Consider the following 14,085-nt stretch of genomic DNA (forward strand, 5'->3'; position numbering starts at 1 on the left):
AGAATAGTGTGACTGAGTTTTCCAGTTCTTGGCGGAAAATTTAAACATGCAGCATAATTAGGTTGTTCCAATTAAATGGAAAAGCAATAGCAATTGTTCACGCACTGATTGCAGTCGGCCCTTTTTGTTTATTGTTGCGGAAATGGGTCTATTAAGTATAAAAATATGAAAAGGGGGGAGTTATAATGGTGAACTATATTAATATATGTACATGAATAAAATATCTTTAATGGAAAGTAGCAAAGCTCGTTAAGCTTTTTTAATACTATTTTTAAGAATATTCCTGAATAGCTTGATCTAGTTTAATGTAGATCCCTAGTCTAAAACATACTATTCATTAATAGCCAACCTACTCAATATATTACAAGTGGTCCATCGGTAATTAATGCAAATTAGAACTGGTTTGAAGCATATGAGCTCTGACGTCTATATAATATGTCGATTTTATAAGAAAAGCGCTCGAGGTCCGCCAGCTGGCCGGGATTTAGCTGCAGCTGGTCATATGAGTCAGGAACAGCACTCTACGGAACGTAAACATGGTTAGTGATGTTGATAGCCAGCTTTTCTGACAGATACTTACAAACTTCTGCTTCAGGACATGCGACACGATGCATTTCACGTTGAACTTCGTGTCCTCGACGCCGGCGGCCTTGAGCTTTTCCTCCCACTGGCCAATTTCCAGAGCCTTGGTCACGGGAATGTGGGTGCCAGCTGGGGCACTTGTGCCATAGTTGACCTGCCTGAGCAGCCGCGAGGTCAGGCCCATTGACCGTGTCAGTTGTCTGAGCATTATTTCACTTATTATCTAATTGCTATTGATTAACAACAAAATTTTGACGACCCACTGCCTGCAGCTCGCTCCAGCGTGACCGTTTCTCGACCGTTACAATATACCAGCTGCTAATATTTAAAAAGTGTTCACGCTTCAAGTGTTACCGTAGAGCAGAATAGTGTGACTGAGTTTTCCAGTTCTTGGCGGAAAATTTAAACATGCAGCATAATTAGGTTGTTCCAATTAAATGGAAAAGCAATAGCAATTGTTCACGCACTGATTGCAGTCGGCCCTTTTTGTTTATTGTTGCGGAAATGGGTCTATTAAGTATAAAAATATGAAAAGGGGGGAGTTATAATGGTGAACTATATTAATATATGTACATGAATAAAATATCTTTAATGGAAAGTAGCAAAGCTCGTTAAGCTTTTTTAATACTATTTTTAAGAATATTCCTGAATAGCTTGATCTAGTTTAATGTAGATCCCTAGTCTAAAACATACTATTCATTAATAGCCAACCTACTCAATATATTACAAGTGGTCCATCGGTAATTAATGCAAATTAGAACTGGTTTGAAGCATATGAGCTCTGACGTCTATATAATATGTCGATTTTATAAGAAAACAAGAGCGTTACATAATCAGATAGATAGATAATATATTCTGAACTCTGGCTACAAAAATGATGACTTTTGAGCAAAACATAGCTAAGGTAACTCTTTCCTTCAGAACTGCGTACTCGAGTTGACAAGAAAACAAGACTGAATGAGGTTTGTTTGCCCAGTAATTGCTTTTATATGATTAGTCCATCCAACAAGACATTTTCCTGATATCTATTTAACAACCTTGTAAATAGGGAACGACACTTGTTCAAACATGGGATTGGTCTAGAGTATATCTGCAAAGGAACTATTGATTGGCCAAGAAGTGAAAATTCAGTCGCTTGGCCGTACTAATAATTTTTGTATTTTACAACATATTAAAATATTCATATCATTACATGTTCTATATATTGTATATATTCACATTACGATTGCACAATTATTTCAAAAACGAAAAATAAATCAACGGACACAATAGGTAACAAATTTTTACAAGTCTCCTTTAAGTACTGAAATCTATGGAATTTCCGTGCTCTAACTACAGTTTGGGGAATCATAACGTTCAGCAACGCTATACGAAAGATTTACAAATAACCGAAACGACTACTATCCGTCCATCAGTCTATGCGTCCATGCAGATGCCCTCCATCTTAGAGGTGTCCGTGCAAGGGATCGCGGCTGTCCCGCAGGTAGACGGGACTGGTGAACGACTTGCCCTCCACATGCGAGGCGAGATTCTCGCCGGCGTAGGTGACGAAGGGCGAGATCTCGCAGACTTCGCCATGCACGATGCCACCGGCGCCTTCGATATACTTCTTGTGCAGGCGATGGAGGTCCGAGCGGGCAGTACTGGGGCAATCCTTGCCAGCTGCATCGGAGTTCTTCAGCGCGCTGAACTCTTCGTCGCGTGGCACTTCCATGGCCACGAACTTCTGGGCGAACTCGAAGACGTCAAAGACAAACTTCTCTATCTTGATGCCGTTCGGCTTGTCAGGGGTTAGCCGCTTGCCGGCGTTGTCCACGAAGGGAATCTTCTTCTTGGCCACGTGCAGCTTCAGCTCCTGCTCGAATGTGCTGCCAATCTTCTGCAGGAAGTTCGAGCTGAAGAAGTGATTGCATATGTTGCCAGCACTGAAGGTCAGCCTGCCGTCCGAATTGCGCATCTCGGCTGTTTTGGCCGAGATTTCGCTGTACTCCACCACCTGGTATTTGCCATCGACAATGGCCACCACGCCCACAGCCTCGTTGGGAGCCGCCTTCTCCACCACCTTAGCGGCGCAGTCGGCCTTCTCCTGCACGCAGTAGCCGATAAAGACGGGATCGGCCACCTTGATCAGGATGTTGTCCACGCTATGGGCATGCAGATATAAGACACCGCGCTTTTGCATATCGTCCAGTATCCCCTGGCGCTTCATAGCCCGATAGATTCCTCCGTTGCCGTCCGGCGCACGCGCCACCCGATGCTTTTCGTCCAGAATGATGCGTCCATCGTATTCAAAGCACGGCAGTGATCCCTGCTCGAACAGCAGCACGTTCTCCGCCTTCAGGCCAAAGAAGTTGTTGGCCACAAAGTAGTCGTATGTGGGTTGCACCGTGTGCTCCGACGTCATGATGTACCAAGTGATGTGTCCACGTTTCCCATTCGCCTCTTGGGCGAGCTCCTCCAGCTTCAGGATTCGCTCGGCCTGAATGCGGAACAGAGTCTTTCGGGACTGCAGTCCCACATCGTACATTCCCTTGGGATGATCGAAGCCAAGTCGTGTGCCTGCCAAAAGAGAGGGCAACATTACCAAGGTTTCCAATTCAGTTCCCCGATATGATAATTATTGCAGGGTGTATATATATAACAATTCCTGAATGTATTAATCACTCTTTAACGACAAGAACTGCTGCATTTTTTATATCTCACCCGGCTGACCTTAAAAACAAGTTTATTTTCGACCATCGTTTCGCTCTTTAGGTTGTCTTTTGTCCGCGCCTTTTTTAACATATATATAATATACAAGCGGCTTGTTTAAGGTCAGTTCCACTACCGGTTTCAAAATGATCCGACTACATTTCATCTACGGCTTATCGGTACGGCAAACGGAATCTCCACTCCTGACCAGGAATTCTCAGAAATTCAATCGTTATCTAGGTCCACTACTTATGGCCCTTCTCGAATTGGAACGTGCACGAAATAATGCTATGAGTAATCGGGTTCCAACTCCGTTACTTGTTTTTTTCTCAAAAGCCAATTACGTGATTGGACTCCATCGTTTGCCCGAGAAACTGGTAAGGAAATGTCAAATGCCGCCCACATTTCAATGTTTCGACTCGAAAGAGCACTGGCCCCGCCTGAAATCAAAATGAGAAAGGCAAGTCTGGCTGTAAGAATGCCTTCCACATTGCTGCTGGCCTGGCGTGTTTCTTAGTTTTATACGCTTTTTTTGTCTTGCAAACGGAATTACAATTGCAATTATTACAATGCAGCTGCATGAGTGGGCAGCTGATTGGGATTGCGTGTATTTGTGAGCACTTTTATATCGAGTTAATTAGCTTTTATAAAGCACACACACTCTGCGAATGCTCAAGTTTCTGTTTTAGTTTGGTTTGCTGCTCGCAAAGGCGCAATTTTTTTGGTGGGTGGCCGATTGGGGCATGATAAAAGTATCTCAACTTGTACGGTATCTAAGGTAGTATCTTTCACAAAAGATACAAGCAACTGTGAGCTGTGCAACAAACAAACTATGAGTGCAAAAATTTCTTTACTTGAAGTCTATATAGTTTGTATATATTTAATTTTTATAGTTAAATCTAAAAAAAATCGCTCGTTTTCGAATAACCTAATCGTTTTTGCTATCAATGATTGAAGAGTTAAAATCCATTGCTATCTGAAGTTTATATAAATGTCATTCAACATTACCAACTGGACCCACAAAGGCCTGTCCCACTTTAAGTGCGTCAAATGGCTCCATAATCACACTATTGACTTCAATATGCTACCAACTAAACACAGGTGTACTATTTCCCTAGCTAACTGGTTATTCCGTTTTTTCCATTAACTCCCTTTGCGTTAGAGAAACTCCAACTCACCTTGTCCGCCTGCCATTAGCAGCACAGCGACATGTCCGTTGCTGATCTGGAGGAGACCCTCGTCCCGGTAGGCGTCCAACTTCTCCAGCGGCGCCCTGGCAATGGAGATCAGCTTGCCCTCGGGCAGCGGCTGCAGGCGATCGTCCAGCTTGATGCCATTCTCGTTCATTGAGACCGTGGCGCGGTCGAAATACAGCTTGATCTCGTCCAGATTCAACTCCTCGATGTCCCGCACCAGATCGATGCGTTCGTCATTCGTTAGCTCCGGCCAGAACTTGAGCAGGTGCTCCTGGCCCACCTGGGCGAGTCGCGAGTGCAGCGACAGGTAGTCCGTCATCGTTGGCGAAGGTTTGGCTGCGTTTGGTGATTTTGCTGTGGCACCGCCAGCTGCAAGAATTCAGAGATTTAAGTTACTATCATGATCAATGCGAATATGATTAACACATATTATCAAATTGACTATCAAACTTATTTAACGGTAGCAAATTAAAAACAATAGAGATAAGATATTATTACAGGGAATCCCACTTAATACGTGATATTCTTCACCATAATTTTGGAACATTTTAGATGCGAAACACAGTTAAAACAAGATTTTATCTTTAGAGATCACATTGGAACATTAATTAATTGCTGCTATCTGTTTGTTGATTCAGCTAATGGAACGGGCTCTCCCGAAGGTGTGTATTTACGTTTCTCTCCGCTGGCTGAGTGATTATATTTGGTGAATGCGATAAAAAGACAGTGGTCGGGTTGTCCGGGCTTTGTTGCGGTCCGCTATACGTGGTAACCAAAGCGCAACTGAGCGCCAAGCGATCGCCCTCAGTGGTTTTTCTTGCTCGAAGTGGAGCCGTCAGACTACCACCGTCGCCTTCGCCTCCATCTGGTTGTGTCTATGTGGGAACGCCTGAATATCTGAATGGCAGTAGCTCGTGTGCAGGTTATATTGGTATCTGGTATTTGGGCGCGAATGTGTGCGAACGTGTGTCTCTTAACGTATTTGCAGCCGCGTTTTAACATGGCCATGCCAGTTGTTTGGCCATACCCTGTAAAAACCTGAAGGGCGGGTCGCGATCATGGCGGAAAATGTCCACAATCAATCACAGTCTCTTTTTGGTATTATATTAGATACTACATTGTATAATATGCTTGATTTAGACATTATTTACTACATCTTCAGAACTTTGGGCCCTGTTTCAGAAAGCAAAAGAGTAACGCTTTAAGAATTAGCTTCTTTATACTTTATACTTTTATATAATATAACACCATTGCTTCATATTCCTACAGAAATTCATATATAACGTATAAATACTTGTACATCTGTTAAGTGATCTTAATGAGCTCAACCTTGTTGTAAGTAAAATTGAATAAAGTGGAATGCGGGAATTCCCAACTTCGGTTAACAAACAGACTTAAGACTTAAGAACATGTAACATGTAAGTGAGGGTATCAAATAGTCGTGTCTGCGGTCGACTCTCTTGATTACACGGCTGATACGGCTACTGGGGCTGCAGCAATTCCAATCGGATTTTCGCTGCTGGGCCAATTTGCCAAGCAGCAGCGTGTTGCAAATGCAAAGCGAAATATCAGAAACCGAAATCGAATTCGAAACCAAATGGCCCTGAACACGGGCTTTAGTTTTAGTGAAAGTAAGAGGTGCCACAGTCCAAGAAACGCCAGCCACAAGGAAACTCCTAAGGGCGACACATATTTATATATAGTTCATACAGTTCAGTTCCTGATAAACGGGTTACAAACTAGTTGAGTGGGTTATCGGGATTTGTTGGAAAGGTTATGGCATTAAGGCGAGCCAAGAACTGACAAAAACATGGCAAAACTATGTCGGTGCTCAGCCGGTTTATTCGGTTTTAATACCCATTAACATAAGATTAATGGTTTATATTAAATATTATGGTATAGAAATGTAAGCGACATAATAAGTATCAAGAAGAAAAGGAGTAATAAAAAAATATCACCATTTTACATCTTTATAAGATAAGATATACACAATTTATAAATATATAAATAATCATAAATAATGAATATATATCATTTATCATCTATATCGATTTAAGGAAAACGGTGTATAAATTTTATCATTTAGGTAGTGATTAGACGGTATTAAATATTCGCTACACCGACCATTATTGTTGTTTTTGCCACGAAGCAAAACACTTGTCAGCATGTATGCGTGCGCATAAAAAGCAGATAAAGCTGCAGCAACACACACCCGACACACACACACACACAAGTGCCCAAAAACGGAACGAAACAGCGATAGCAAATAAGTTGTTTACATACACCCACTGCTCTGTGTGTGTGTGTGATTGTGGGCTTTCCGCTTTGTTCTTATCGCAGCTCTGGGCTCCAACTATTGCGCTACCATTATCAGTTTGCTTTTTCGAGTGGGGGTTTATACCAACTAACCATTGCGGTGGCGCCTCACATGAGTCTGCTGGTGCTGCGAACTGAAGTTGTGACGACCCATTTTGGCAGGGAACACCCTGTGCGACTTTGGCTCCACTTCACTTCACTCCGTGCGAATTGTTTATGCAGTGAATGTGCCTCGTCCGTCGAGGATTCTATGGCATCGCGCTAGTCCCGATGTGGTTTAATTCACACCGCGTACGTAGTTGATTATATAGGCAAACGGAAAATGCACAATCCGAATGAAACTGCCGTGTTTTTTATTTGGCCCCAAGTACTGGGCGGAGAATCGATATCGATTACAAGCGCATCCAGCTGGCCGCCAGTGTGACCGTTAAGGGGTGTCCGTACAACGCTGGGGCGTTGGAAAAATACCAAGTGCATAGCTCCATATAATTCGAAAAATATTAAAAATTAAAAACAAAAATACATACAAAAAATTATTATTAAAACTTTTTTTTTTGATTTTTTTTAAACTAATTTAAAATGTCAGACTTTAATACACAATTTTTTGTTTAAATTACCATAGTGAAAAATTTGTTAATTAAAATGGGTTATAATATAGTTATATTAACATTTTAATATAATTAATGACTGTTGAGCTTGTTCGGCAAAATCGCTTCATCCTTATATATACGCGTAAATTGAATGTACAATCGTTGCTTAAAAATGCATAGTAAAATATAGCAAACACAGATCTTCGCAATTGAAAAATTGTTTAAAAAATTATTAATGGCATGAATGGCATATGACCGACCCCACTGCAATTGTTAGTAATACGCTTGTTTTCAGCATTCATAAGCATTTCGAGTCAAAAACAACACTATTTTCGGAGTTTTAAATATATTTACAGTTATTAACTAAATAAAGCATCATTTTCAATTACATGTAAGGACTACAACAGAAAGTATGCATCTATGTAAGGGCTCTAGTATTCTCATATCGCCCGGAAGGTATTGGTTTATGCTGATCTCATATTACTCCGCCGCTCCTAGCAGCATGGCCGGCGGTGTGCGCAGCAAGCAAGCGTAAGTCTACAGGACACTACGAAACACACGAACGGTAATTACAAAATGGGAACACTGATGGGGTACGTACTTGATGCAGAATCATACAAATCATGGGCGTAAATCATTAGATCATTCGTTTAAATATCAAAAATTCATTAATATATGCATAGAATCACTGTCTAGGCCATCGAAGACGTGGTTGGCACGTCGTCCAGGTTGATAAGTGTCGCCTCGACACCTCCGCTGGAGGAGGATTCAGCACCTTGACCCGGAACATTCCCCTCCTTGGGCGGTGGCGCCGGCATTGGTATTGCAATCGGGCTCATGGTGCTGATCATGCGCGGCTCCGCCCGCGACGTTGTGATGGGCAGCTGGCTGGCGCTGCCGGTGGGCTTCAGGAAGTCGGGCTGCGGCATCTGAGCGGGACCGGGCCCATGACTGTGTCCCGCCCCATGACTATGGCTATGGCCAGCTCCATGGCTGTGACTGTGACCAGCGCCGTGACTGTGATGCTTTTGCTGCTGGTGCGGCGCATGCTGGTGATGATGATGTTGCAGCTGCTGCTGCTGCGGGAACGACTTGGGCAGCTGGGCGTGGCGGCTGGAGTCCGTGGCCTTTAGGCGCTCACTTAGCGCCTTCAAGGCAATTTGTCTAGGATCGAAGAAAAGTATTCACACCATGTAAACATAATAACATTATAATTATTCAGGCTAATGCAAGTACTCTTATCTAATGAGCAATTATTAGCCTGTTGTGATTAAATGTTTAGCGGCTCTTTAGATAAGCGTACTGAAATTGATATCGAGACAATCCAGTTAACTGAATAATAACATTTACCGAATGCTATCTTACTTACCGCCTTCTCTCAATGTCATGCGGATCCACTCCCGGCATTTGCACCGATACCGACGTCAGGCTGGCCGTAGATATCGTCCGCAGCGGCGTGGGCGTCTTGACCACGCCCGCCCGCAAACAGCAGTTGTAAATGGGATTAACCAATACGCTGATAAACGGCTGCGACACGTTTGGAAAGAAGCTGACGAACGTGAAGCTCTCCGAGCTGTCGCCACGCCCATTGGGATGGTGTTGGTAGAAGCGAAGATAGATCCAGGAAACCAGCGATCCGGAGGCGAACATAGCCGGATAAGTGCCATCTAGCAGGCCAATGGCCCACAATATGATGGCCATGATGAGCACCGTGAGGGGAACGTTCCTGAGTAGTAAAGAGTGCATTGGTATATTCAAGTGCCAGCTATGATTCAGGATTTGCTTTGAGAAATGCAATATAGAATCTTAAAAAATGGTGTGTTTGTTATTATTTAGAAAGTATCATTTCATTAAATTCTCGAGGGTATTTACTTGCGCGTCAGTAAACCAATACTCAATGAACTTTGACCTAAAGTTAAAAGGCTGATGAACCAGAAAATTCTATTTAATTTACTGGGCTTGCGCCCATTTAAAAGTAGAATCAGATGGGCAGGCAAAGAAAAATGATGCTTCTTTGATTCTGTGAATACATTATTCTAGACTTTTCCACATTTGGAAATAATCAAGATATTTCGAAGACTGAACTTTCTAAAGCGAGCTCTTAGCTACCGTGTAACTCTGAAATGGCAACATATCAAGCTATTATCTCACCTATTGGTCAGACGTCCGTAGCGCGTCTTGAAGATCAGGTGATCGGGCATTATCTGGCGCACGGCTACGCAGATGCCGGCCACGTATCCGGCCAGGCCGTGGATGTGCACCTCGAAGAGAATGGTCGGGTTCTTGGTGACCATGTAGTAGAACAGATAGTAGACAGTGGTCAGCAGCGAGACACCGAAGTTGCTCAGCGCGAAGAACTTGAACATCTCCAGCTGACCCCAGAGCGGCTCCAGCATCTTGCCGCACAGGCCGACGGTGACCACGTCGACGGCCACCTCCCACCAGTGCAGCTCGATGAAGCAAAACGTGAAGGCGGTCCATATCCAGAACTTGCCATTGGGCAGGATGTAACCGGGCGTGACGCTGAGCAGCAGGATGGCCGTCTCCGAGAAGGAGAGCAGGTAGCCGAACGTGGTCACCACGCAGATGAGCGTGATGACCGGCGAGGTGTTGTGCAGCAGGGCATTGAGCTGTTGCCAGATGTACGGCCAGTTTCTGGCCAGTTGAGCTGACATGGCACCGATCGCTTCTCCTGGTGCTCGCACGCGTTTTTGGTTGGCCTCGCAGCTCCTGGGCGGCGGACTGGGACCGGGTGGACTTGAATGCGCTGCGGTGCTTGTCTGCCTCGCAACTCAACACGTTCGAGGGGCGTTAAATTGGTTCATTTGCTAATATTTATGATTTTGCTTCACAATTACAATAACAAGACTGTCATCGAAATGGAGAGGCGTAGCTATCGCTTATCGATTGTTTCGCTACAGCGTGACCAGAGCGTCCCCCAGTATAAATCCTTTGAAACGGTTTAGTTTGGCCACACCAGTAATTAAAAATTGTACTTTTGAATTTATGGCGCCATTTTGTAAGCTGAGCTTAAATATTTATTTCTAACGAAATCTGGCACAAAGTATAAAAATAAGCATGATTTCCTGTTTCCAAGACCCAAAAGTAATAAAAAAACAACGTGTTTGTTTTAAAAAGTTATCTAATTTACGTTTTATTATGACAATTTGTATGCATGTGTTCGTTTGATGTACATTTTCGCTTTAATAATTTCAATGTCTTCTTTTCACGTTGTATTTAAAGTATAATTCAATTGATTTAATATTAAAACAAGTAATTGCATTGGAATTCAATCAATTCGCAGAAATATTGAACTCAAGCAATGTAGTCTCACATTTGAATACAACTAAAAACTATTCAAAATAAAGGTTCTCTCATCAGCTTTTATGTACGCTTCTATTGGTTGGGAAGATGAAAATAGCAGCCAATGGCCTTACAATTTACGCTTACTGTGGGTGTTTTGACAGACTACGAAAAAAAACAAAGCAGGTTATTAAGTTTGTTTTAATGGGAGCGAGCGTGTGGGAAGTATGATGAAGTATTAGTTGTTGCTGATTGGATCGCAGGTGATCTTCTAGGCTGCTTAGAACAGCAGCGTGCCCATGCCGCCCATCTCGGACTGCTCCTTAACGAAAATCTCAAAGTATTGGTAGATGATGGTCACAGCCAACAGGATACCCGTACCGGAGCCGATGGCTCCCAGGAAGTCGGCCATCACAGACAGAGCTCCGATGCAGAGACCACCGAAAGCAGCCGCCGTTGGGATGTAGCGGTTGAGCTCGTGGATCATCGAGTTCTCGCGATGGCCACGCATCACCATGTGCTGCTCCTTCAGCTGCTTGGCAACCTGCAAGGAGGAAAGTCAAAATGGGTATGGGTAAGCAATGATTGCTGATTGAGGTTAACTACTGTAGCACACTTACATCCTTGGCTGAGCTGCCGGACACATCGATCCAGGTCTTGGAGAAGAAGGCGCACGAGCCCAACATGAAGACAATGTAGAGCAACGCGTGAATGGGGTCGGTCAGGATGTGGCCGACGCTCTCCGGGGGCGAAAGATAGTAGCACAGACCACCGATGGGATAGGAGCGGGCCGGGCCGCCGCCTCCAACATCAGCCCACACACCCAGAAGGTTAATGAAGAAGTTGCCCTGGAACTTGACAGCCAGCATCTGGGAGATGACGTACAAGTTGGACACGAGCGCAGACTGCAGGATGATGGGAATGTTGGAGGTGTAGAACAGCTTGATGGGATAGCTGCTGTACTGGCCGCGGTAACGGGCGCTCTTGATGGGTAGGTCCACGCGGAAGCCTTGGAAGTATATGACCACGGCGAACACCAGCACGGTGGCCAGCAGGTTCATCAGATTGGGCAGGTTCTGGCGATAGAAGGCCTCGCGCAGAGCGCGCACCTTATCGTTCCTGGTGGCCATCAGATGGAACAGGGCAATCACAGCGCCCTCGAACTCGGTACCGCGTCCCGTCGTCACGGTGGTGGGGCTGAATGCCTTCCACACAATCGTCTCGCAAATGTTGGTGGCAATGAACAGGGAAATACCCGATCCCAGTCCATAGCCCTTCTGCAGGAGCTCGTCCAGCAGCAGCACAATCAGACCAGCGGCGAACAGCTGGATGATGATCAGCAGGCAGACACCGGCTCCGATCTCGGACGGATCGCCGTACATGCCAGTCATCACATAGACGATGGCCTGACCAATGGTGATCACCATGCCGAAGAGCTTCTGAGCGCCGTTGAACAGAGCACGATCCTTGGGCGTATCACCGACCTCAATGATCTTTGCTCCGGCCAGCAGCTGCATGATGAGGCCAGAGGTCACGATGGGCGAGATACCCAGCTCCATGAGCGTACCACGGTTGGAGGCCAGGATCACACGGATCCAGTAGAAGGGATCCGCCGAGTCCGAGCTCATGATACCGAAAAGCGGGATCTGGCAGCACACCAGGAAGATGAACAGCGTGATCGCAGTCCATAGCACTTTCTCCCTGAATTGGATCTGTAAATGAAAAGAACCAACAGTTGCGAATGAGTCATATTGCAGTGTAAAAACGGTGGATAATATAAACAATGAATAAAAGTAAAGGAATCTTTGATAGTTTCAAACATTTAAAATTGCTACATTATTATTATTTTATTTTGAATAAACGGCGCTTTACCCTTGAAAATAATGCTGCACAAATAATGCTACCGCTATGTTGACCTACATGGTCGCTTTCCCATGTGTGTACGTGTGTGAATTGTTTAAACAAAATCTGGTAAGCTTCATTTAGCCGTAGTCGTCGTCATCGCTCATCACCTGCGAGCAACAAAAACAAACGAAGCTGACGTCGACAGCGCTTCGGCTGTGCGCTTCGTGAGAGCCGAAGTTTGACATTTCCATTTCCACGTAGCGTTTGTTTGTCAGTGGCGAGAGAGTAGTGTGTGTCTGTGTGCGTGTAAAATGGGAGTATGGCAACAAGTAGCCAGGTGATAACAAAAGTTAGGTGGAAATACTGAGATTTATGAATGAAAAGGCCCATGAAACATATAAAAACTCAAAAATATGGGCACTTCATGTGGTGTACGATAAAACAATTCATAAAATTAAGGTTGGGCATAATTATTTTGACGAATTAAATGGTCACAAAAGGCAGAACTGAAAGAAAGTGAGTGTTTTAATGCATGTTTTCCTATTTCGCCACATAAAAGACTCCGTTTGTCTCATATCAGGGTGGTTTGGCTGCCGTTTGCCCACTACTAAATGAAGAGCAAACTGTTTGCGTGGCGATGTTCACTTTTTTGACAAGTGAAAGCAACCACAAAACGCGTGCGCTGGCAACACTGGCAGAGAGCAAAGCGAGATTCACTCGGTAAAACACACGTAAAAGACGAGAAAAGCCGCTAATTGTTGGGAAAATTCGAACATTACATGATACAGCAGCAATTGGGATAACTAGCTACACTTTGATTACATCTAATTACGGTTTTATACACACCTTGCGCTCCGGTTTTGCGATTTCCGGCAGTATACTGCAGAACGGTTTGATAACTTCCAGGAACTTGACTGCAAATAGTGAATTAAGGCAGCCGAATTAGTTACGTTTCTTAGGCCATTTTCAATTAATTGCGATTTCGATTCGGACACAACGAGCGGCGCACGCCGAATCTTTTTTGTATACGTAAGCAATGAGCGACAAGGGTGCGAGCGGCACTGCAAGGGCGGCACTTCACACAAAAACCGCTGCACTCCCCGATTTTGGGGAAGATGTCTGGCGATGACGTTTACTTACTTCCCATTTTGCCGGACTTGTGTTGCTAGCCTGGGCACTGAGTGGGTGGCTTCGTTATTGCACTTTCTACGCGAACAGTAGAAAGTCTCACTTCTCACTGCACAGCGAACGCCTCAAATTTCAAAAACCGAATGAACGAAGCGAACGAATTGACGACGTCGACGTGTCACTCAGTGTGGCTGTTGGTGAAACGTCAAAATACACCGTCGTGTCACTTGGCGATGACCGGTCACACTGGCACTGTTAAGCATTAACATTTGTAGTTGAGCGATAAGAATATCTATATTATTGGGCTGTACTGCAAAGCTGCCTAAAGATTATGTTCCGATAATTAAATACATAAACTAGCAACACAATCTAATAATTATGTTTTTTTTGGAATTCACGTTACTTATTAAGGGGTTTATTTATGGTTTCTTTTT

General features: G+C 44.2%; 3 protein-coding genes across 6 annotated transcripts; all 3 read right to left on the reverse strand.

The window, feature by feature from the left end:
- Positions 1–204: 204 nt before the first annotated feature.
- LOC6731216 (UDP-N-acetylhexosamine pyrophosphorylase) lies at positions 205–7,217 on the reverse strand. Of its 3 annotated transcripts, XM_044922323.1 has the most exons (5): positions 6,879–7,217; positions 4,452–4,838; positions 1,298–3,141; positions 581–1,092; positions 205–521 (listed from the first exon to the last, which is right to left on the reverse strand). In XM_044922323.1, the coding sequence occupies exons 1-3, from the start codon at positions 6,937–6,939 to the stop codon at positions 2,027–2,029; spliced, it is 1,563 nt and encodes a 520-aa protein (XP_044778258.1). In that variant the 5' UTR covers positions 6,940–7,217; the 3' UTR covers positions 205–521; positions 581–1,092; positions 1,298–2,026. The 3 variants fall into 3 exon arrangements, with proteins under 3 accessions (XP_044778258.1, XP_016023759.1, XP_016023758.1); XM_016178891.3 differs by having other exon boundaries at positions 581–3,141; XM_016178890.3 differs by lacking the exon at positions 6,879–7,217 and adding an exon at positions 5,144–5,344 and having other exon boundaries at positions 581–3,141.
- A 195-nt stretch (positions 7,218–7,412) lies between these two features.
- LOC6731217 (transmembrane protein 115) lies at positions 7,413–10,334 on the reverse strand. Of its 2 annotated transcripts, XR_005543754.2 has the most exons (4): positions 9,527–10,333; positions 8,745–9,101; positions 7,977–8,539; positions 7,413–7,922 (listed from the first exon to the last, which is right to left on the reverse strand). XR_005543754.2 is itself a non-coding variant. In XM_002078340.4 (3 exons), exons 1-3 carry the CDS (start codon positions 10,048–10,050, stop codon positions 8,068–8,070), a joined length of 1,353 nt encoding a protein of 450 aa, XP_002078376.1. In that variant the 5' UTR covers positions 10,051–10,334; the 3' UTR covers positions 7,413–8,067. The 2 variants fall into 2 exon arrangements, 1 of the variants encoding a protein (XP_002078376.1); XM_002078340.4 differs by having other exon boundaries at positions 7,413–8,539; positions 9,527–10,334.
- Positions 10,335–10,499: 165 nt separating this feature from the next.
- On the reverse strand, positions 10,500–13,847 carry LOC6731218 (protein transport protein Sec61 subunit alpha). The gene is made up of 4 exons (XM_002078341.4): positions 13,664–13,847; positions 13,370–13,437; positions 11,299–12,390; positions 10,500–11,222 (listed from the first exon to the last, which is right to left on the reverse strand). Exons 1-4 carry the CDS (start codon positions 13,668–13,670, stop codon positions 10,959–10,961), a joined length of 1,431 nt encoding a protein of 476 aa, XP_002078377.1. The 5' UTR covers positions 13,671–13,847; the 3' UTR covers positions 10,500–10,958.
- Positions 13,848–14,085: the final 238 nt, after the last annotated feature.

The sequence above is a fragment of the Drosophila simulans genome, chromosome 2L (genome assembly GCF_016746395.2).
Source record: "Drosophila simulans strain w501 chromosome 2L, Prin_Dsim_3.1, whole genome shotgun sequence".
Classification (NCBI taxonomy): Eukaryota; Metazoa; Arthropoda; class Insecta; order Diptera; family Drosophilidae; genus Drosophila; species Drosophila simulans.

Coding starts and splice junctions, on each gene's coding strand:
- LOC6731216 (XM_044922323.1), bottom strand. CDS start 6,939: ATGGGTCGTCACAACTTCAGTTCGCAGCACCAGCAGACTCATGTGAGG. Junction 4,839..6,878: donor TGTGAGGCGCCACCGCAATG/GTTAGTTGGTAT, acceptor GAATTCTTGCAG/CTGGCGGTGCCACAGCAAAA. Junction 3,142..4,451: donor GCTAATGGCAGGCGGACAAG/GTGAGTTGGAGT, acceptor CTCTTTTGGCAG/GCACACGACTTGGCTTCGAT.
- LOC6731217 (XM_002078340.4), bottom strand. CDS start 10,050: ATGTCAGCTCAACTGGCCAGAAACTGGCCGTACATCTGGCAACAGCTC. Junction 9,102..9,526: donor TACGGACGTCTGACCAATAG/GTGAGATAATAG, acceptor TTTACTACTCAG/GAACGTTCCCCTCACGGTGC. Junction 8,540..8,744: donor CATGACATTGAGAGAAGGCG/GTAAGTAAGATA, acceptor CTTCGATCCTAG/ACAAATTGCCTTGAAGGCGC.
- LOC6731218 (XM_002078341.4), bottom strand. Junction 12,391..13,369: donor TCGCAAAACCGGAGCGCAAG/GTGTGTATAAAA, acceptor TTTCATTTACAG/ATCCAATTCAGGGAGAAAGT. Junction 11,223..11,298: donor CCGGCAGCTCAGCCAAGGAT/GTAAGTGTGCTA, acceptor TCCTCCTTGCAG/GTTGCCAAGCAGCTGAAGGA.